The 24,216-nt window shown below is 35.3% G+C and overlaps 1 protein-coding gene and 1 non-coding gene across 3 annotated transcripts in view; both read left to right on the top strand.

Moving 5' to 3' along the window:
• The window catches only part of RSRC1 (arginine and serine rich coiled-coil 1), a 452,228-nt gene that overhangs the window by 11,022 nt on the left and 416,990 nt on the right, over window positions 1–24,216 (top strand). For both annotated transcript variants that reach the window (XM_055410889.2, XM_055410879.2), the window contains exons 2-3: window positions 1,023–1,218; window positions 1,512–1,637. In XM_055410889.2, the coding sequence (XP_055266864.1) occupies window positions 1,025–1,218; window positions 1,512–1,637 (320 nt within the window). In that variant the 5' untranslated portion in view covers window positions 1,023–1,024. The remainder of the gene's footprint in view (window positions 1–1,022; window positions 1,219–1,511; window positions 1,638–24,216) is intronic.
• TRNAW-CCA (transfer RNA tryptophan (anticodon CCA)) lies at window positions 11,563–11,634 on the top strand. Its single transcript has one exon. It is a non-coding gene; the product is annotated as a tRNA-Trp (tRNA).

Raw genomic sequence — 24,216 nt, 5'->3', positions numbered from 1 at the left:
ATCCCTTAAGTCTATTTGTCACTTCCACTGTATAGTCATAAGGGATTTGACTTAGGCCATACCTAAATGGTCTAGTAGTTTTTCCTACTTTCTTCAATTTAAGTCTGAATTTAGTAACAAGGAGTTCATGATCTGAGCCACAGTCAGCTCAGTCTTTGCTGACTCTATAGAGCTTCTCCATCTTTGGCTGCAAAGAATATACTCAGTCTGATTTCACTGTTGACCATCTGGTGATGTCCATGTGTAGAGTCTTCTCTTGTGTTGTTGGAAGAGGGTGTTTGCTATGTCCAGTGCGTTCTCTTGGCAGAACTCTATTATTTGCCCTGCTTCATTCTGTACTCCAAGGCCAAATTTGCCTGTTACTCCAGGTGTTTCTTGACTTCCTACTTTTGCATTCCAGTCCCCTATAATGAAAAGGACATCTTTTTTGGGTATTAGTTTTAGAAGGTCTTGTAGGTCTTCATAGAACCATTCAACTTCGGCTTCTTCAGTGTTACTGGTCGGGGCATAGACTTGGATTACCGTGATATTGAATGGTTTGCCTTGGAAATGAACAGAGATCAAAAATTTCTGATAGCTTGAACAGAGATGAAAATTTTAGAATTTTCAGTTAGAAAAGTTTAACTTTAAAATATAGTAAAATATCTTTTATTTTTAGGGAATATGAGCATATAAGATTAGATAGTTTATCCCTAAACCAATTATCATATAATTAATGATAAATATAACTTGAACTATAAGAAAATTGTTATAATGAACCATCCTCAGGGTTGACACTTTTGGAGACGTTTTAAAAAATTTAGGACGAGTTTACTTTATTTATAAATTGTGAAAATAGTAAACTGATAGTGCTAGAAGACTGTGCTAGATCTGTTTCTCATGTCTTGTTAAGATTGGTACATTTAAAATTTTACTTTATTAAGACATTTAAAGTGTTTACAGATACAAAAAAATTACTGTATTAAATTTCATCCATTGTTCCATTATGTTAGAAATAATTTTCTTTGAATTTAAACCTGTAGAAATGGGACGCCGGTCATCAGATACTGAAGAAGAAAGCAGAAGCAAGAGAAAAAAGAAACACCGTAGACGATCTTCTTCCAGTAGTTCTTCAGATAGTAGAACGTACAGCCGAAAGAAAGGTGGAAGGAGATCAAGGTCAAAGTCAAGATCTTGGTCCAGAGATCTTCAGCCTCGCTCACATTCTTATGATAGAAGGTGATTTTCATAATTTTTACTTATGTAATAGCAAGAGTGACATTCTTTAGATTTCATATGGTTTTGTACTTTGAAGTTTTATGGGTAAAACATTTTTCTTTTTGTAGTTATATATTTATGAGGTTTAAGTCTCAACCCAAAGATTTTTGTTTTGTTTTCTTCCAGACCTAGCCCGTGGGTCTTTATCCTTTGTCTATTCTTTGTAGATAAGTCTATAAACCAGTATAGTTCTCATAACATAGTATCTGGTAACATTTTGAAGGCAAGTAAGATTTGATCATGTTCTTTTTCAGACGCAGACATCGATCAAGCAGTAGCTCTTCTTATGGCTCTAGAAGAAAACGAAGTCGCAGTCGTTCAAGGGGTCGAGGGAAATCATACAGAGTTCAGAGGTCTAGGTCAAAAAGCAGAACAAGAAGGTATGCCATATCAGCTATTTACTGCTTTGTAACAAAATTTAGTGACTTAAAGCAATAATTATTTATTTTTTCCACCATTTTACAATTTTGACTCAGCTTACCTGGCAGTTCTGTTAGTTTCACCTAGGGTCACGCATGTGGTTGTAGTTTTCTGATCTGTTCTGTTCAGTCGCTCAGTCGTGTCCGACTTTTTGTGACCCCGTGGACTGTAGCCTACCAGGCTTCTCCATCCATGGGATTCTCCAGGCAAGAATACTGGAGTGGGTTACCATTTCCTTTTCCAGGGGATCTTCCCGACCCAGGGATCTAACCCAGGTCTCCCGCATTGGAGGCAGACGCGTTAACCTCTGAGCCACCAGGGAAGCCCCTGCTAGCTTGATTGAAACTGGATGGCGCAGTGTGACTTCATTCACATATCTGACATTTGGTGTTGGCTGTTGGCTGTTGGGGGGTCTGGTAGGGGATGGGTGCCTTAGTTTCCCTGTGACTTTTCTTCCTTTGATAGGAATGGCTGGGCTTTTTCACATGATAGAGAAAGTATTTCAAGAATGTAAGAACAGAAGCTGCAAAATCTCTTAAGGTTTAACCTTAGAAATAACCCAGTGTATTTTGGAGTGACTGTGTCCCTGCTGAATTCATGTTGAAGTTTCAACCCCCAGTGTAACTGTGTTTGGAGATGGGGTCTTTATGGAGGTAATTAAAGTTAAGGTCATAAAGATGGGTGGGGCCCTAATCCATCAGGACTGGTGGCCTTATAAGAAGAGAGAGAGATCTTTCTCTCTCTGAGCATACACTCAGAGGAAAGGCCATGTGAGACACTGAAAAAGTGGCCATCTATAAACCAGGAAGGGAGCCCTTATCAGGAACCAGATCAGCTGGCATATTGATCTTTGACTTTAAGGCCTTTGTGAGATACATTTCTGTTGTTTAAGCTTCCCGGTATATGGTATTTTGTTATAGCGTCCTGGGCAGACTAGTTAGTACCTGATGTCATTCCACTTGCATTTTCTGGCTGTGCTCAAGGGCCAGTAATACAGAGTGTAGTCTATCTGGAAAGAGTTGTATGTTTCGGGTAATGCTAGAAGATATAGTTGAATAGGATGGGGACCATGGTAAGGAGAGACCACTGTTTTTGAGAAGAAGAGTGTTAGGACAAAAACAGTATTTAGGAAAAGCAGTTTCTTTTGCATAGTTTTTCATCCTATTAGGCTCTAGTTGTGGTGGTATGTTAATTAGCAGTATGATTTTGTTGTCTAGGCATAAAATTGTATAAATCTCTCTGAATCTGAAGTTGGATAATAACAGTCAAGTCCAAATGTTTAGCTTTGCTGGCCTTGTACTATTTGGCCCCAGCCCCCTCTCCTCTCTACACACTCAACATGAAAGGAAGCCACTTGATGTTACGAGCTTTTTGTTCTCCGTCCATGCCTCTGAGTTGCTCGGTTTGTTTATTTGAGCATGCTCTTTCTTCCAGTTTCTTATATTGTCTCCACTTTAAAAAGTTTTCCTACCCTTTAGTGAGAAGGAAATGGCAACCCACTCCAGTGATCTTGCCTGGAGAATCCCAGGGACGGGGGACCCTGGTGGGCTTCTGTCTATGGGGTCACACAGAGTCGGACACGACTGAAGTGACGCAGCAGCAGCAGCAGCAGTGTTTAGTTCTGTTTAATCTCTAATTCTCTTCCTTAAATCACTTCTTAATTTTTACCTTTTCACTCCCAAGTCACATTTAATCCATCCTTTCTCATCCACCATCACATTTGACTCCTGATTTGTAAAAGTTGCATTATGAATATTATGTTGTTATTCTCATATATCATAAACTCTTGCAGGGGAATCTCTTGGTACCAAACATTGCTTTTAGAAACTGATCATCAGAAAACAACTTCAACTGAAATTTCATATCAGGGAGAACAGAAATAATAATTCATGCTTTTGTATGGTTTTTTTAAGTTTGTAGAGCATTTTCACATACACCTTATAAGTCACACAGTTTGATTTGGAAAATGCAAGCCACTGGATGCCAAGCATGAGGCTTTTAACTTGGGGAATTAAAGGCTTATATAACTTCTGAAAGGGTTCAGGGAATTAGGGAAACTATTACTGATTATTTTAGCCTGAAGTATGGAAGCTGCTTATTTTCTTAGAAGTCCCTAGAAATGTTAAGAACTCTAGCTTTGTAGCACCAAAGTGTGTAGTTCTCAAGAAACTACTTACCTGGAGGCTGCTTCTCTTCTCAAGTATCTACCTGCAGCGTCGTCTAGATGGGAATCTGGAGAAGTTAATTTCTTCTATTTTACAGTGCAAAGAAGGTCTGAAAAGAAATGGCAGTGTTGTCTAGTCAGCAACAAACTATCCAGCACACATTCATTTTAATACTTGTTTTGAGTTTTGTAACTCTGTCAGGCTCTCATGAAGGTTTATACCTTCATTTTGTATATGAGGAAGCAAGTTCAGAGGTTTATTCAAAATAGCAATTTCTCAGTCTCTTGTATCTCTTGTAACGACACTTACTTCGGCATATAACTGCAATAACTAAATAGTCTGGAGGCGCTGAAAAGCACTATGTTTTGAGAAAATAGTTCTATCCATGTTTGATACATGACATAATTTTGGAAAATGTATTTTAGGACTTGGTTCTTCAAAATGTTTAAACGGAAAGAGTTTCTAGGTTAATCTAATTTAACAAGAAAATTAGGCAACTCATTCCTTGAAAAGTTTAGTTAATTAAGGCTTTAATTTAAATAAAGAAGATGTAGGTACATTTGTTCCTCAGTATCTTTAGGAGATTGATTCTAAGACCTGCTGCCAATTCCAAAGTCTGAAGATGCTTGAGTCCCATAGTTGACTTTCCCTCTCCACCGTTCTGCATCTACATATCTGGCCCGCTGCAGTTTATGTAGTACTGTAGTATTTATTGAAAAAAGATCTGCAGTTCAAAAAAATCCTCACAGTTCAAACCCATGTTCTTCAAGGGTCAACTGTAATGAATTTTTCAAAGAAAAAGTATAGTACTATGTGATTCTAAATTTTAAGATACATTGTTAATGATCTCTGTGCTTTTTAATAAAAGAGATATCAGTCATGGGAAGTCAGATACTTTCACAAAACTTTGTTGTTACATGTCTAAAAAGTAATTGAAAGATGAAACATGTTTTGATGGCAGGAAGAGAGAAGTCAAATATTTAAAGTTTGCTGCAAGTTTCCATGGATAAGTTATAGAGTAATTTGATGATTTTGCTTTTTAGTGCAATTTTTATGTTCTTTTCGAAGTACTCAAGTTGTGACATGTATCATATCACTTCCTTTTACAACAGTGAGAAACCTACTGTTATTCACAGTATATTTACTTATTTCCTCAATTTTAGAATACACAGAATGTAGTTACAGAACTGCTTATATGTACCACTATAAAAAACAAACTTATCTCAAAGTAGAATTGCTGAATTTTTTTGAGGTGCCTGTATCAATTTACATTCCCACCAACAGTGCACAAGGGCTCCCTTTTCTCCACATCCTTGGCAACGCGTTATTTGTTTTCTTTTTGATAAAAGCCATTCTGACAGGTGTGAGGGGCTATCTCATTGTGATTTTGATTTGCATTTTCCTCATGATTAGTGATGTTGAGCATCTTTTCACGTGTCTGTTGGTCATCTGTATGTCTGAAAAAATGTCTATTCGGGTCCTCTGCCTATTTTGTAGTCTAGTTGTTTGTTTTTTTGATGTTTAGTTGTATGAGTTCATTGTATATTTTGGATATTAACCAGTTATCAGATATATCATTTGCAAATATCTTCTGCAATTCAGCAGGCTGCCTTTTTGTTTTGTTGATAGTTTCCTTCATTGTGCGAAAGTTTTTTTTTTAGCTTTATGTAGTTCTCTTTGTTTATTTTTGCTTTTGTTTCCTTTGTTCAAAGAGACTTGTCCAAAAAATATCGCTAGGACCAATGTCAAAAAAGCATACTGCTTCTTCTTCCAAATCTTACATTTAAATCTTTAATCCATTTTGAGTGTGTATTTGTGTATGGTATGAAAAAATAGTCCAGTCTGATTATTTTGCATGTAATTGTCCAGTTTTTCTAGCACCACTTGTTGAAGAGGTTGTCTTTTCCTTAGTGTATGTTCTTATCTTCTTTGTTGTAAATTAATTGCCCTTGTAAGTGTGGTTTCATTTCTGGGCTATCTATTTTCCATTGATCTATGTGTCTGTTTTTATGCCAAAACTATATTGTTTTGATGGTTATAGCTTTGTAATATAGATTGAAATCGGGAAGCACAATTTCTCCAACTTTTTCTTTTTTCTCAATATTGTTTGGCTATTGAGAGTTTTTTTTGTTTCCATACAAATTTTTTAGATTGTTCTACTTCTGTGAAAATACCATTGGAATTTTTATAGAGATTGCATTGAATCTGTATATTATTTTGGGTAGTATGGGTTTTAATTTTATAACCTGCTACCTTACTCAATTCTTTTATTGTTTGAATTAGTTTTAGCATTGATTCTCTAGGGTTTGTCACAATGTCATATTGTCTGCAAATAGATATAGTTTTGCTTCTTTTTGCAATTTTTATTCTTCTGTTTGCTTTCTCTTATCTAATTACATTGGCTTTTACTTCCAGTAAAATATTGAATACTGGAGGAGTTGACATACATCCTTATCTTTTTCCTGATTTTAGCGTACATGCACCTGTGCCCAGTCGCTGAGTCATGTCAGACTTTTTGTAACCTCAGTGACTGTAGTCTGCCAAGTTCCTCTCTACATGGAATTCTCCAGGCAAGAATACTGGAGTGGGTTGCCATTTCCATCTCCAGAATGCTCCTAGTGTTTCCAACTTCTTAATAGGGAAATGGCAACCCACTCCAGTATTCTTGCCTAGAGAATCCCATGGGGATTTATTTATATGATAATATGAATATATATATATGATAATATATATATTATCATGTTAAGAGAGGATCTCTAACTTTGTTTTTATTTTTTCCAGGAATGGATATTGAATTTTGTTGAAGGCTTTTTCATTATCTGTGAATAGAATCAAGTTTTTTTTTCCCCCCCTTAGATCTTAAGGAACTTATCTTGGTTTTCTGGATTAAATCTTAGTTGTTCCTGGTGTAGTATTTTCTTAATGTGTTCACTAATTTTTAAGGTGAGTACTTTTACAATTATAGTCATATGTGATGTTGGTCTTTTTTTTTGTATTGTGTTTATCAGTTATTACTTATCATTTTTCTTGCTTCATAAAAAGAGTTGAAAAGGTTTTCTGGTATTCAGAGTTGTTGATTTGTGAAACCATCTGAGCCTGGTGCTTTTTTAATTTTTAATAACTTTATTTCTTCAACAGAAATTGATCAGTTTAAACTTTGTATTTCTTATAGGCTTAATTTTGGTAAACTATATTTTTCTGCTGTATTAACTATTTCACCTATATTTTAAAATTTATTTGTCTAGAAATTTGCAAAGTAGATTCTTATGATTTAAGCTTTTTTTCCTTCTGTTTCAATGCTTATTTTCCTCTTGTCGCTTATTATTTTTTATATTTATGCTTTCTCCTTTATTGTTAGTTAGTTGACTGTCTATTTTGTTAATTTAAAAGCAGACATTTTAATTGATTATTTAGACCTTTTTCTCCATTTTTTATCTTATTAATTCTTGCTTTTATTCTTATTTTCAGCTTTGTGCTTTCTTTGGTTTAGTTTGTTATTCCTTTTTGAGTCTTTGAACTGCTAATTATTTATATTTGTGCCTCATTTCTATTGAGAAAACTGTTTAAGTGTTTAAATGTTAAATGAATTTTCTTTTAATCGCTGTTTCAAATATATCTCATAGATTCCTTCCAGCATGTTTCTATGAAAAATTTCAAGCATTGAGCAAAATTGAATTTTACATTGAAGATCCATATATCTACCACCTTGCCTGCCATCTTTTTAAATTTACAACTTATTCATTTATCTATTTCTCTCTATATCCATTAATTTATCCTAATTTTTCTATGCATTACTAGTTGCAGACATTAATAGGCTTTCCCCTTAAATCTTCAGCAAGCTTATCAGTAAATAGAGTTTAGTATTTCTTTACAAATTTTTCCTTTTGAAAACAAAAACAAATTTCTCTTTGAGGCAAAATTTATATACACTGAAATGCACAAATTCTAAGCATATACTTGCTAAGTTCTGATGCATGCATTACCTGCCAACATACATTACTGTTACCCAGAAAATTCCCTCATTTGTTGTTGTTCAGTCACTGAATCATGTCCATTTCTTTGTGACTTTATGGACTGCAGCATGCCAGACTTCCCTGTCCTTTACCATCTCCCAGAGCTTGCTCAAACTCTAATCCACTGAGTCAATGATGTCACCTAACCATCTCATCCTCTGTCATCCCCTTCTCCTCCTGTTTTCCATCTTTCCCAGCATCAGAGTCTTTTCTAATGTGTGGGCTCTTCGCATCAGGTGGCCAAAGTACTGGAGTTTCAGCTTCAGCATCAGTCCTTCCAATGAATATTCAGGGTTGATTTCCTTTAGGATTGACTAGTTTGATCTCCTTGCAGTCCACGGGACTCTCAAGAGTCTTCTCCAATACCACAGTTTGAAAGCATCAGGTCTTTGGTGCTAAGCTTTCCCTCATAATTATTGCCAATTAATTCCTGCTTGCATTCTGCTTAGAGGTAACCACGGTTTTCATTTTTTTCTGCTGTAGCTTAGTTTTTATGAGTGTTAAAAATTTCTATTCAGCATACTTCTGAGATTCACTTATGTTGCTGTATATATCAGTAGTTCAGTACAGTTCAGTCGCTCAGTAGTGTCCGACTCTTTGCGACCCTATGAACCTCAGCATGCCAGGCTTCCCTGTCCATCACCAACTACCGGAGTCCACCCAAACCCATGTCCATCGAGTCGGTGATGCCATCCAACCATCTCATCTTCTGTCGTCCCCTTCTCCTCCTGCCCTCAATCTTACCCAGCATCAGGGTCTTTTCAGATGAGTCAGCTCTTTGCATCAGGTGACCAGAGTATTGGAGTTTCAGCTTCAACATCAGTCCTTCCAATGAACACCCAGGGCTGATCTGCTTTAGGATGGACTGGTTGGATCTACTTGCACTCCAAGGGACTCTCAAGAGTCTTCTCCAACACCACAGTTCAAAAACATCAATTCTTCGGAGTTCAGCTTTCTTTGTAGTCCAACACTCACGTCTATACATGACCACTGGAAAAACCATAGCCTTGACTAGATGGACCTTTGTTGACAAAGTAATGTCTCTTCTTTTTAATATGCTATCTAGGTTGGTCATAACTTTCCTTCCAAGGAGTAAGCGTCTTTTAATTTCATGGCTGCAGTCACCATCTGCAGTGATTTTGGAGTCCAAAAAAATAAAGTCAACCACTGTTTCCAGTGTTTCCCCATCTATTTGCCATGAAATGATGGGACCGGATTCCACGATCTTAGTTTTCTGAATGTTGAGCTTTAAGCCAACTTTTTCACTCTCTTCTTTCACTTTCATCAAGAAGCTCTTTAGTTCTTCTTCACTTTCTGCCATAAGGATGGTGTCATCTGCATATCTGAGGTTATTGATATTTCTCCCAGCAATCTTGATTCCAACTTGTGCTTCCTCCAGCCCAGCGTTTCTCATGATGTACTCTGCATAGAAGTTAAATAAGCAGGGTGACAATATACAGCCTTGACGTACTCATTTTCCTATTTGGAACCAGTCTGTTGTTCCATGTCCAGTTCTCACTATTGCTTCCTGACCTGCATACAGGTTTCTCATGAGGCAAGTCAGGTGTTATAATTGAATGTGAAAGTGAAAGTTGCTCAGTCAGTGTCCAACTTCTTGCAACCCCATGAACTATACAGTCCATGGAATTCTCCAGGTCAGAATACTGGAGTGGGTAGCCTTTTCCTTCTCCAGGGGACCTTCTCAACCCAGGGATCGAATCTAGGTCTCCCACATTGCAGGCGGAGTCTTTAGAAGCTGAGCCACATGGGAAACCCAATAATACTGTAGTGCGTAGCCTATCCCTTCTCCAGTAGATCTTCCTGACCCAGGAATTGAACTGGGGTCTCCTGCATTGCAGCAGATTCTTTACCAAGTGAGCTATCAGGAAAGCTTTTATTGTTGAAAAGTATTCTATTGTATACATTTATCTCATTTTTCTAGATTTTTATATAGATGTAATGATATAATAAAGATATTTCACAAGTGGCTTCATACAGTAAGCCTAATGCTTTGATTTATGTTTCACTATTTTGTTCTTGTTTACTGCTAAGTAGTGACCATACCACTGTTCATCTATTTTCTTGTTATGATCTCCTAGACTATTTATGGGTTGGGCTATTATGAATAAAGCTACTATAAACATTTCTTTTACACATCTTTTTCGTGAACATCTAAGTTCATTTCTCATAAGTGAAAATCTAGTTGTTCAACTTCTGAGTCATAGTATAGGTACCTGTTTTAGTTTTATAAAAAAGTTAGTTTTCCAAATGATTTTCCATGGCTGTATCATTTTATATTTCCACCAAAAATGTATTTGAGTTCCAGTTACTCACAAATTCACCCATGCTTGGTGAGTTAGTCTTACTAATTTTAGCCAAAGCTGTCAACTTGTAGTGCCATTTCATGGTTTTAAATTGTATTTGTAATTTTAGCTTTTTTGTTTGTACCTATGGTACATGTTTTTTATTGTGATAAAAAACACATAAATGATAATTTTAAACATTTTCAGGGCACATTTTAGTATTGTTAAGTATATGCACATTGTTGTACAAAAGATCTATAGAACTCTTTCATCTTAGTGACTGTGACTCTATACCTTTGGAACCACAGCTCCCAGTTTCCCTCTCCTCCCCTCTCCTGGCAGTCACCCTTCTGCTTTGTTTCTATGAATTTGATTATATCAGACAAGTCATATATAAATGGAATTATGCACTGTTTACCTTTTTATAATTTCCTTTTTTCACGTAGCATAATGTCCAAAATTTCATCTATGTTAAGACACAGGACAGAATTTCCATCTTTTTCAAGGCTGAATAATATTCTGTTCTATGTGTATACCACATTTTCTTTATCTGTCATCTTTTGATGGACATTTGGATTGTTTCCACATCTTGGATATGGTGAATAATGCTGCAGTGAAGATGAGTGTGGAAATATTTCTTCAGTAGCAAGGAGATCCAGCCAGTCCATTCTAAACGAGATCAATCCTGGGTGTTCATTGGAAGGACTGATGCTAAAGCTAAAACTCCAATACTTTGGCCACCTCATGCAGCGAGTTGACTCACTGGAAAAGAGTCTGATGCTAGGAGGGGTTGGGGGTGGGAGGAGATGGGGACGACAGAGAATGAGATGGCTGGATGGCATCACCGACTCGATGGATATGAGTTTGAATGAGCTCCGGGAGTTGGTGATGGACAGGGAGGCCTGGCGTGCTGTGATTCATGGGGTCGCAAAGAGTCGGACACGACTGAGCGACTGAACTGAACTGAATTGATCCTGCTTTCAGTTCCTTTTGTTTATGTAATCTGAAGTGGGATTGCTGGATTCCTATGACAGTTCTTTTTTTAATTTTTTGGGGAACGTCCATACTGTTTTCCATAGTTGCTTGCACCAGTTTACATCTAACCAGTAGCATACAAGGATTCCAATTTCTTTACATTCTTGCCAACACTTAAATTTTTTATTTTTTTGATAGTGTCCATCCTAACAGATTTAACAGGCTATCTTTGTTTTTGATTTGCATTTTGCTGATGATTTAGTAATGTTGAGAATCTTTTTGTATGCCTATTGACCATTCATACCTCTTCTTTGGAGAAATGTTTATTTGAGTCTTTTGACCAGTTTTTAATCTGGTTGCTTTTTTTTGTTTGTTTATGAGTTGTAGAGATTTTTAAAAAATGTCTGTTTATTAACCCCTTATCTGGCTTCCCTGGTGGCTCAGAGGTTAAAGCGTCTGCCTCCAATGCAGGAGACCCAGGTTCGATCCCTGGGTTGGGAAGATCCCTGGAGAAGGAAACGGCAACCCACTCCAGTACTCTTGCCTGGAGAATCCCACGGACGGAGGAGCCTGGTAGGCTACAGTCCACTGGGTCGCAAAGAGTTGGACACGACTGAGCGACTTCACTTTCTTTCACTTTCACTTTATCTTAGCTATGGTTTGCAAATGTTTTCTACTATTTGATAGATTGTCTTTTCGCTGTGCTGATTGTTTCCTGTACATAAGTTTTAAGGTTTGATGTAGTCCCATTTATCTTAATTTTTTTTAACTTGTGATTTTGATGTCACATGTAAGCAATAAGTTGACCATTTCAATGTCACGATGCTTTTCCCCTTTCTTCTAGAAGGTTTGTAGTTTCAGAATCTAAGCTTAGCTCTTAATCCATTTGAGTTGATATTTATATATGGTGTAAGAAAAAGGTCCACCTTCATTCTTTTGCATGTGAATATACAGTTTTCCCAACATTTATTGAAAAGGTTGTCATTTCTTCATCATGTAATCTTGTTACCATTGTTGAAGATCATTTTACCATGTACTCAAGAGATTATTTTTGTGCTGTCTGTTCTGTTCCGTTTGTCTATATGTCTGTCTGTTTGCATATATTGTACTTTGGTTACTGTAGCTTTACAATATATATTGAAATCAGGAAGTATGAGGCCTCCAGTCTTGTTCCTTTTCAAGATTGTTTTGGCTACTGGAGTCTGTTGAGATTCCATACTAATTTTAGAATTTTTTTTCTTCTTCTGAAAAAAATACCATTTGGGTTTTAATAGGAATTGTTGTGAATCTGTAGATAGCTTTGGTAGTATGGACTCCTGTGATGGTTTAACAATATTAAATCTTTGTAAGCCATGAATATGGGATGTCTAACCCTTTATTTGTCACATTTAATTTCTTTTAGCAGTGTCTTGCAATTTAGAGTGTTTAAGACTTTTGCTTCCTTGGTTAAGTTTATTCATAAATTTTTTTTAATGGTATTGTACATTGGATTTTTTTTTTCATTTCCTTTCCAGATTGCTAATATATAGAAATACAAATTATTTTTGACTGTTAATTCTGAATTAATTAGTGCTAATTTTTTTGGGGTGTGTGTGTGTGTATAATCTTAGGATTTTCTGCATATAAGATCATGCCATCTGTGAACAGGTATCTTTCCAGTTGGGATGCTATCTGTTTATTTTTTTTCATGTCTAGTTGCTCTGGCTGAGAATTCCAGTACAATGTTGAGTGTTGAGTGTGGGGATACTTGTCTTGTTCCTGAACTCAGAGGAAAAACTTTCAGCTTTTCACTGTTGAGTATGATGTTAGCTCTGGGTCTTTCATATATAACCTTTATTATTTTGGAATACTTTCCTTCTATTGCTAATTTGTTGACTTTTTATTATTAAAAGTTGTTGAATTTTATGAAAAGATATTTTTCTTCATCAGCTGAAATGATCATGTGGTTTTTGTTCTCTATTTCTGTTAATGTGGTATGATTTTTCCATATTTTGGGCTTCCCATATAACTTAGCTGGTAAAGAATCTGCCTGCAATGCAGGAGAACCTGGTTCAATTCATGAGTCGGAAAGATCTGCCAGAGAAGGGATAGGCTACCCAGTCCAATATTCCATGTTTTCCATATTTAAGATTCCTTTCATTCAAGGGATGTATCCTGTTTGGTTATGTTGTATAAGTGTTTCAGTGTACTGCTGAATTTGGTTTGATAGTGTTTTGTTGATTTTCCTTGCATCCATGTTATTCACAGATATTCATCTGTATTTTTATTTTCTTGTGGTATCTTTGTATGGTTTCGGTATCAAGGTTATAATGCTGGTTTATAACATGAGTTTGGAAGTGTATCCTCTTCTTCAGTTGTTTTGGAACAGTTTGAGAAAAATTGACATTAATTGTTATTTAAATGGCTTATAGAATTCTCTAGTGTAGCCATCTGGTCCTGGGCTTTTATTTGTTGGAAAGTTTTTAATTACTGATTCAGTGTTCTCCTTGCTTGTTCAGATTTCTTCTTTCTTCATGATTTAATCTTGTTATTGTATATTTCTAGGAATTTATCCATTTTTTTCTGTTATTTAACTTGTTGGCATATAATTGTTCATCAGTTCTGTTCAGTTGCTCAGTCGTGTCCGACTCTTTGCGACCCCATGGACTGCAGCACGACAGGCCTCCCTGTCCATCACCAACTGCTGGAGTTTACTCAAACTCAATGTCCATTAAGTCGGTAATGCCATCCAACCATCTCATCCTCTGTCATCCGCTTCTCCTCCTGCCTTCAGTCTTTCCCAGCATCAGGTCTTTTCTAGTGAGTCAGTTCTTCGCATCAGGTGGCCAAAGTATTGGAGTTTCAGCTTCAGCATCAGTCCTTCCTATGAATATTCAGGACTGATTTCCTTTAAGATGGACAATTGAATCTCCTTGCTGTCCAAGGGTCTCTCAAGAGTCTTCTCCAATGCAACAGTTCAAAAGCATCAATTCTTCAGAACTCAACTTTCTTAATAGTCCAACTCTCACATCCATACATGACTACTGGAAAAATCATAGCTTTGACTAGATGGACCTTTGTTGGCAAAGTCATGTTGTTGATAGTAGTTGTTCATAGTAGTCTTATAATCTTTTTATTTCTTTTATTTTCTTTTTCTGGTTCTCTGAGATGTAAAGGTAAGTTATTGGTTTGAGACTTTTGCCCTTTTTTTTTTAAACATAGGTGTATGCGTGCGAAGTTGCTTCAGTCATGTCTGACTCTGCGACCCTATGGACTGTAGCCCACCGGGCTCCTCTGTCCATGGCTATTCTCCAGGCAAAAATTCTGTAGTGGGTTGCCATGCCCTTCTCCAGACAATCTTCCCGATCCAGGGATCGAACCTGTGTCTCATGTCCTCTGTATTGGCAAGTGGGTTCTTTACCACTAGCGCCACTTGGGAAGCCTTTAACATAGGTGTTTCCTGCTATAAACTGCCCTCTTAGGACAGCTTTTGTTGCAGCCCATGAGTTTTGGTATGTTTTCATTTTCATTTGTCTCAAGATATTTTCTAATCTCCCTTGTGATTTCTTCTTTGACACATTGGTTTTTTTCAAGAGTGTGTTTTAATTTTTAGATATTTATGAATTTTCAAGTTTTTCTGCTGCTGTTATTTTCTTCAGGCTTCTTTTTATTATGAACAGATACTTAATATACTTTCAGTCCTTTTAAATTTGTTAAATCTTTGTCACCTAATATGCGTGATCTGTCATGAAGAATGTTCCATGTACACTTGAGAAGACTGTGTATTCTATTGCTGTTGAGTAGAGTGCTCTATATATGTCTGTAAGGTGCAGTTGGTCTACAGTGTTGGTCAAGTCCTCTGTTTTCTTATGTCTTATATCTGGTTGTTCTGTTATTGAAAGTCGCCTATTGAAATCTACTATTATTGTGTTACTTTCTATTTTTCACTTGATTTCTGTCATTGTTTCATATATTTAAGTATTCTATTATTAAGTGTGTATTTATGTTTAGAACTATTGTAACTTTCTAGTGAATTGTCCCTTTTATTATTACATAATGTCATTTTTTTGCCTCTTGTGACATTTTTTCACTTAAAGGAAATCTTGTCTGATATAAACAGGTCCACCCCTACTCTCTTTTGGATACTCTTTGCCTAGAATATTTTTCCACCCATTCACTTTAAGCTGATTTTTGTCTTTACATCTAAAGTAAGTCTCTTGTAGGCAGCATGTAAGTGTGTGTAAAGTATGTTAGTTTCTCAGTTGTGTTTGACTCTTTTTGACCCCATGGACTGTAGCCCTCCAGGCTCCTCTCTCCTTGGAAATCTCCAAGCAGGAATACTTGAGTAGGTAGCCATTCCTTTCTCCTGTCAAAAGACACTGATTCTTTGTTTTCCTTGATCAAGTCTGCTGTTGAGCTCCTCTAGTGAATTTTTTCAGTGTAGTTATTGTATTCCTCAGTTCCAGCATTTCTGTTTTTTTTCTTTTCTATAATCTCTATCTCTTTGTTGGTATTTTCATTTTATTCATTTTTCTGATTTCATTTAGTTGGACATCTGTGTATATCACTGACCTTCTTTAAGGTAGTTATTTTGAATTCTTGTTAGGTAACTCAGATCTCCCTTTGTTTTGGATTGCTTTCTGTAGGTTTATTTTGTTACTTTGATTGGGTTGTGATTTCTCCTTTTTTCATGTGCTTCATAATATTTTACTGAGTTTTATGTATTTGAAAAAACTGCTACATCATCTGGTCTTTAGGGATGGGGAATACCTTTACCAAACAGTCCAGCTACAGATTTTGGGGACCTCCAGAACTTTTTTCTGTAGGTTGTACCTTTTCTAGACTTGTGCATGTAATTATCCATTTGAAGTTTGCTGACTTTTCTTTTTCTGGAGCTTTTAATCTCTTGCTTTTTGCTATGTGTCTGTAGTAATTCAGGTTCTCTGGTGCTCAAGCAACAAGCAGTCCCACTCTCCTTTGTTGTCAGTAGCCCGCAAGCATTCAAAGTATGCCAACTTCCCATCAGCAGTCTGAGTCAGGCAAGTCATATATACCTTTCTCTTTAGGCAAGTATCTGAAAATCTGGTACAATGGATCCTTGTTCTAGCTTTCTTTCTCCTTCCCAAGGTAGAAATTTTGAGTTAGGTACTTTATTGTGGTTGCTCTGAGATATGTTGACCACTTTTTGCTGTACTACAAGTCCTCTGGTTCTCTAGCAAGCCACTGCCCCTCCCTTGCTTTCAGCAGTCTTCAATCATCTAAACTATGGTGCTTTCATTAGCATTCAAAATCAGTAAAGACAGAGACCAACCCCTTGAGTAGCCTTTTGAAAAAATGGAATGCTGGATGCGTGTCCCATTTTTCTCTGCCCCCACTCTCCAAAGGAGAAGCACCAGCCATTCTGAGCTGTGTCAGCTTTGTGAGGGGAGGACTGTGGATAAAGTGATGGCTCTTTTTACCTGCTCAGTGTAGCTGTTCTTAATTTTGTGTTCATTAGATATATACCTCATTTTTATTGGTTTCTGGAGTACTCATTAAAAGAACATTTTGATCTGTATATTGTTTTTATGTTGTTATCTTTATAGGGTAAACAGGGGCTGGGACTTCCTGTTTTTCTATCTTGCTGACATCATTCTCAAATTATTTTTTTGGGTAGGTATGAAATATGGGTTCATCTTTTCCCCTGTTTGATAGTCCAGCTAGCACCATTTAAAAAAAGAAAGTTTCATTTTCCTACAGAGTAATCCTGGTGCTTTGTCAAATACCCAGTTAATTGTATGAAGGTGATTTTGTTGGTTGGTTCAGTTGGTTGGTTGGTTCTGTTTGGTTTTATTGATCTATTTTTACTCCCATACTGCACCATCTTGATTATTGTAAAATGTAGTAAGTCTTGAAATTAGATATTATTTTTCTGTATTTCTTTACGAGTCTTTTAATTTGACAATTTCTTCACATTATCCTGTTGGGATTTTTACTGGGATATAATCAAGTAAATAGAATAGGAGAATTGATATCATAACACTCTACAAACATATCTGTCCATTTTTGGGGACTTACTTTATTTCTTCTAACAGTGTTTTGTAGTTTAGGTGTAGCAGTCTTGCACATGTTTTATTTATTTTAAAACTTTTTGGTATTACTTAAAAGGAATTTTAAAATTTCACTTTCAAATAATTTCCTGCCAATATATAAAATGTAATTGACTATGTGTTACATATTTTGAATATTATGTATTCTATATATACTTTGTATATTTCTTTCAAATCTTATAACTTTGCTGGTTCTTGCTAGTTCTAGTCAATATATTGAGTATGCCTTAGGATACTTTCTGTGAAAGCAGTCATTGGGATGGTTTTACTTTTAAGCTCTCTGCCATTTATTCACTTTTCTTGGCTCATTGCATTGTTTAGGATTTCTAGTTCAATGCCAAAGAAGAGTGGTGAGAGTAGGCATGCTTGACATCTCCCCTATCTTAGGAGGAAAGGATTCAGTCTTTTACCTTCAAACTTGATGTTAGCTTCAGGGTTTTTGTACTACTCTTTATAAAACTGAGGAAAAGCCTTTTATATTTTTTGTGTGCTGAGGATTTTTTTAGTAACAGTGGGTATTGATTTCTGTCAGATGCTTTTTCTCATCTATTGGGATGATTATGGTTTATTTTCTGATATATTTTCATCATTTTTAGTTTTTAATCATCTCTTGATGTGTTTTCTAACTGTATGCTGCTGCTGCTGCTGCTGCTAAGTCGCTTCAGTTGTGTCCGACTCTGTGCGACCCCATAGACGGCAGCCCACCAGGCTCCCCCGTCCCTGGGATTCTCCAGGCAAGAACACTGGAGTGGGTTGCCATTTCCTTCTCCAGTGCATGAAAGTGAAAAGTGAAAGTGAAGTTGCTCAGTCGTGTCCGACTCTTAGCGACCCCATGGACTGCGGCCCACCAGACTCCTCCATCCATGGAATTTTCCAGGCAAGAGTACTGGAGTGGGGTGCCAGTGCCTTCTTCATTCTAACTGTATAATCACCTTTATGTACTGAAGATTCCACAGTCAGCTTGATTTTTTAAAAATTACCTCACATGGAGCTAAAATAGTGCTGTGTCTCCTACTATATCCAAAAGACCTTCTGAATGTAGCTTGTGTTCAAGATGTTTACAGAGTTAGTCATGAACCATTCATTCCCAGACAAATATTTTCTGGTGTTACTGACTTTCTGGGCTCCTTACATTAATTTATTTTTTCTTTTTAATTGTCTTTTTTTTAAGTTAATTTTTATTGGCGCATAATTGATTTACAGTGTTGTATTAGTTTCTACTGTGCAGCAGAGTACATCAGTTATATATATACACATATATCCACTTATTGCAGAGTATGGAATAGAGTTCCCTGTACTATACAGTAGGTTCTTATTAATTATATGTTTTGAATGTAGCAGTGAATCTTTTTCTTAATAGAGATGGATTTTGATTTTTATTCAAGAAGTCAGATCAAAGATTTTTTATATAACGTAATTATTGACTCAGATGATTTCTTAAATTGTGGATTTTCTTAGTTCATATGTGTGAACAGTATGTATGTTCTCAGTAAGAACTTATAACAATAATAGTAGTTCCAGAATTCATTTATTGATGTTAGTTTTTTCTGTAGTAATTATAAATCTGTTTGTAAAATTGCTAGTATTTATCTCATTTACATAGCAGTTATTGTATATGTACTGTTTTGCTATATTTTACAAACACAAGGAATGGCATTTGAAATCAGCCATTAGTGAATAGTTTTGTTTCATTTCCTTTTTTTCTCCTTTAAACAGCATCTATGGAGAAGGGAATGGCAGTCCACTCCAGTATTCTTGCCTGGAGAATCCCATGAGAGGAGCCTGGTGGGCTGCAGTCCACGGGGTCGCAGAGAGTCGGACACGACTGAGCGACTAACACACACACAAACAGAATCTATATATATAGATAATGACATATTCTTCTATCCGCAAAGCTGGGAGAGTTAGCATAAATATGAAGAAATGAGTGAATTCTAAAATATGTTTTTTCTTTTTCATAACGTGTAATGTCTTAATTGTCCTATTTGTGTGTTTCTTTTCACTTCAGTGCTATATAGGTTTCTACATGCACAAAGCATTTAGACTGGGATGGTAAGACAAGCACACCCTCGTGTGCACGTGCAGATACCCTCACGTGTGCATGCATCCGCTCACACAGAGGAGGCAAGCACTGAATGAGACAGTTTGAATCTGCTACTTGTATCCTGTAAACTACAGGCTTGAGGGGTGTTAGGGGAGAGGTGATTATTGTGTGTTATAGAAGATTAGGGAAATTTTTATTAAGAATATGGTATCACATGTAGTTAAAGTAAGAAATATTTATTAATTGGAAAGAGTGTGTAGCATTATTTCTGAAACTGCATTTATCTAATAAATTAGTGTATTGAAAGTACTTTGTAACCTGTAAAGGCCAGAAAAGATGTTACGGTTTTTAAAAGTTATTTTAATTATTATTTCAATATACTGTATACGACAGTATACCTGTGAGTTTGCTACTCTTCTATCATATTTTATGAGTTTAAGAGATTTAAAAATTTTATTTAATTCCTATCTTCTCCAGGCCTTGATTATCTGTTTAGGGAACAAAGGGTAGCATTTCTCATGTTCTTTTTCTGGTGTCCTTTTCTGGGTATTAAGGTAAAAGATTGTATTTTATTATAACAATGAAACAATTCATGTTATTTCTTCAACTTGAATAATGTTGAAATTTTAAAAATTAAAAATTAGATTAGCCTCTTATATGAGTACTTCATATAAAAGTCATCTAACAAATGATCCTTGTTCATATAAATGAAATCTGAGGAGTAGGTTTCTGGGAATCACACATAATTCTTTACAGGGTGATCTATGCTTTTCTTACTTTTGTAATGTTTTCCTCCTCCTTATACACTACATGCATAGCATTGTTCTGCTGAATTTTACTGGTATTTTTATAATCAGTGTATGAAATCAGAGCTTCTTTAGAATTTATTTGCAATCTTTTGATTTTCCATGAATCAAAAGAAATCATTGATGACGCCATTAGAAAACTATTGAGTAAGTGTAGTATGCTAGGTTATTCTCGATCTGACTTAATTGTGAATTCTGTAATTGGAAATCCTGTAGTTTTAAAAATGAGTAAGAATTTGACTTCTGGAATGTATAGTATCTAGAAACTAGAATATGAGTTAAATTGACAATGTTTTAGGAAAATATATGTGTTTTACATTTATTCTTTCCCATTTCTACTTTGATTTTTTTGTTAAGCATATTAAATATCTCTTTCATATGCAAATATAATGTGAAAAACTAATTCATTGATTAAAGTTTAAACTGGCCATGAAACAGTTGTTAAACTTTAAGTTGGGGAGCACTTTAATAAAAACATTTTAACATATTATGAAAATTATAGAAGTAACCCAAATATTGAGGGTTGATTTTGCATTTTTATTTTATTCTTTTATTAACCCATTGATCTTTGTTTTGTCTTATATCTGAAAATAAGAACAGAATGTGTACTTATAGAGCAATTATTTTATTGAGGACATGTCTTAAAAGTCAAGAAGTGAAGCTGCTTGGTAATGCTATAAATTTAAAACTGTCCTACAGCAAGACAGTACGATGCAAATATGACTTAATAAGATCACAAACTGAATTTCAGTGAAACAACCAAGATTTACATTAAATTAGGAATTTTAAAACTGATTTAGTTTGTTTTACTGAGCATTTGCTTAATAACATTTTGCCTTCTTGCAATCTTTTTAAAGACAATAATTCGTCTGTGAAATGCAGGCACATCCGCAGTAGAAAAATTGAAAGCAACAGCTCACTTTCTGAAACCACACATACAGCGATATAAAGAAATATTTCGGCTCTACAAAATTTAATAAATCATCCCATTTCCTAATTTGATCATATTAGATGCTGATGTGGAAGAAGCATTTCAAATACCATCTCCTCATTAATATACATCAGTCTGGGGAATAGAATGGAATACTTATGCAGAGATGTCACAGTTACTGTTTCTTAGTTTACTAAGTGGAACAGGTTGATGTGATACTGGGTGCTATTTGTCAATGTCTTGTTAAAATGGTTTGGGTCGAGTTATGGAGTCCAGAAAGACGGCGGCTGATAAATCAAAAGTGGATTGAGTGGACAGGAGGCAGTGATTGATACTGTGACAGGATATGAGGAAAGGAACCTTGATACAAGCATGCATGATATTGAATATGAGGAGGAAAATGGCCCTCGAGTATGGATATTATTCACGGAAATGAGAATAATAACATCAGCCTGAAAATATTGCCGGGTGAAGATTAGGATAGTCCTTATTAGAGCATAATACATTGTTATAATGGTAGGGGTGAAATTATGTAAAAATTTATGTGAGAAGAATATTTTAACTTATGTCTGAAGACTCTTTAATGGTTATTTATTGGTTAAAGTAGTTTAGCCTTTTTTTTCAGTCTGACTTTTAAACCATTTGTTTATAAACATTCTGACTCCCAGTAAAATTAAAACATTTTTTTCGTTAGGTTATCTTAAAGAACATGCCCCTTCACATCTCGATTTTATAATACATATTTAGATACTGAACTTGTATGTATAAATAGTATTTTTTAATCCATTGGCTTTGACTTATAAAATTATATTGTTAATTTTAAGTAAAAATCTACAATGCAAGGTTTTCAGCATATTTTAGACTAGTCATTTTGAATGGAAAATGGAAGATTCCCTACAGATGAGCCATTTCACAAAGATCAAGGCTGTATATACTGAATTTATTTTAGTGAATTATCAGTGAAAAACTAGTTATTGGAAAGTTCTTGGTGGGAATCTTTCGATTAGTCTCACTTTTGTCTTTGATAGTGTATGAGCAGGAAGAACATTTCTTGCTTCTTCCCTGGAAGAGTTCTGTATCTAACACTGGCAGAATAAGAGGTTCTTTGGAAAGGTATTCAGTTACTACTTTTATGATTATATAATACATGAGAGAAAGAGATGTGGAGTTACTAAATAATTGTAATTATAATATTTTATTCTTATATAAAATATATTTTTTTCCTCTTAAGAACTGACACTTTGTGACACATTTTTAAAGTATGTAATAGAAAACATTTGAAATAAGGCATTGCTAAACATTCATGTGACTCAAACCCGTAGTGATGAATTTATTGATAATTTTTTTGTAGCCCCTTTAAAACATTCTGATAAATATTTATGTATTCTGGATTCCTCAAAACTAATTTAGTTGGGTGAAAATTGTTATTTTTGGTTTTATCACCTCAATTATTTGATAAACCAACATCATAGCGTCAGCTAAATAACATACTATGGAATTTGGTATAATTTCTTAACTATGCTATTTATTGCCATATGCTTTATGGGGCTCAGAATGTGATTCTGAATATTTGAAGAGGAAAAAGTAATTTCTAAATTATAGAATACTTTTTAAAAATAGTTTTTAGAGTTTCGCCTCTGATTCATTATTTATATAGCAGCCAAAATGCAAATCTGATAGTTTCTCCCTTATTTCAGTGGTTTAGAATATAGCCCAAAGTGTTGATGAAGCCTGAAGTACTTCTGTGATCTGGTTCTCCCTATCTTTTCGATCACATCTTTCTAATCCCAGTTAGAATTTCTCTGTAGTTCCTTTTTTATCTCTCAGGGGCCTTGAACATGTGGTTGCTTCTTTTTGTAATGTTCTTCACTTTCTCTTATCATCTATGCGTCTTTGAGGTCTTGACTTAAAGGCATTTCCCTGGATGGACTTCTCTGTCCACCCAGACATGAATATATTTTCCTATCATATATGGCACTCATGGTTCATAACCTCGGATTCAGCACTAAAAGCTGATCTTCGTTACTGTTATAGAAACATGGGTATGTACTTAGTCTTATTAATTCCCAACTTATGGATTGAGTTTTAAGTACAATAATAATCACTGCTCACTTGATTCTCATTTCTGTAATGAAGAAACTAATTTGAAATTACAGGCGATAACATTAAAAACAAATTGGAGGGACTTCTTTGGTTTTCCATTGGTTAAGACTCCATGCTTCCATGTGGAGTGGAAAGGGGCACGGGTTTGATTCCTGGTCAGGGAACTCAGATCCTGCCTGCTGCACGTGGTATGGCCAAAAAAACCAAAACAAAACAAATTAGAAGTAACATAGAAAAAATTATGGATCAACCTTTTTGAATCTCAGTGTCCTTGTCTTTAAAATGAGTATTAAATTCATTCTGGCTATAATTCTATTTCTAAATTGTTTGAGGATAATTTTTATGATAGCTAGTCATTTAAGCAAAAATTAATTTAAAATAATTTTTCACTTTTGAGTTTTTGAAAGAAAACTAGTGAGGGTGCCTGTTATTTTGCCATGTTATCATGCTTCAAAAGAATAATTAATAATTAAGCTACTTCAAAGAATTAAACATCTACTTACATTGACATTGCCTACTTGCTTTTCTACAGAACTCTCCTTTGCTCTAGTATCCTACAGAGCTTTTATTCTTTGTGTTGAGAATGTTCTTATGTAAGTTTTTGTTTATCTGATTTATAATTTTCAGAAGTGGATATGAGGTGCTGGAGAGCCATGGATGCAGAATTTTTAGAGTTAAAAGTTTATTTTAGACTGTTTCTTTTAGGTAAGGAAACTGAGACTAGAGAAGTTAATTCCAAGGTAAAGCAGGTAGTGGCAGCAGAAATAGTTCCCTAAGTATACGGTGATTTGATGACTTCTCATTTCACAGGGTGTTCTTTTCCTTCTTCCTATTTTAAATAGGCATGGATCACGCAGGATCAATAGAAGCAGTGAGAAAATTCTGGAGGAGCAAAGCTGGGTAACATTGTTCTTGGACAGACAATCTGAAAATGAGCTGTCCGCTTGGGGATAATAAATTAAGTGTAAAGTGAACGCTCATATAAGTACAAGAGTTTATCTGTTTTTAAAAGTCTGCTCTGTTCCTTAAGCATACAGTTAAATAAATGTATGTTTTTATTGTTTACTTACCATAGGTTGTGCATATTTATAAATATTTATATTTATTTATAAAATCATCCAAAATAAAGAT

The sequence above is a fragment of the Moschus berezovskii genome, chromosome 1 (genome assembly GCF_049115385.1).
Source record: "Moschus berezovskii isolate FMDL1 chromosome 1, NW_MosBer_1.0, whole genome shotgun sequence".
NCBI classification, from domain to species: Eukaryota; Metazoa; Chordata; class Mammalia; order Artiodactyla; family Moschidae; genus Moschus; species Moschus berezovskii.
This window is presented reverse-complemented; position numbering and strand designations above follow the sequence as displayed.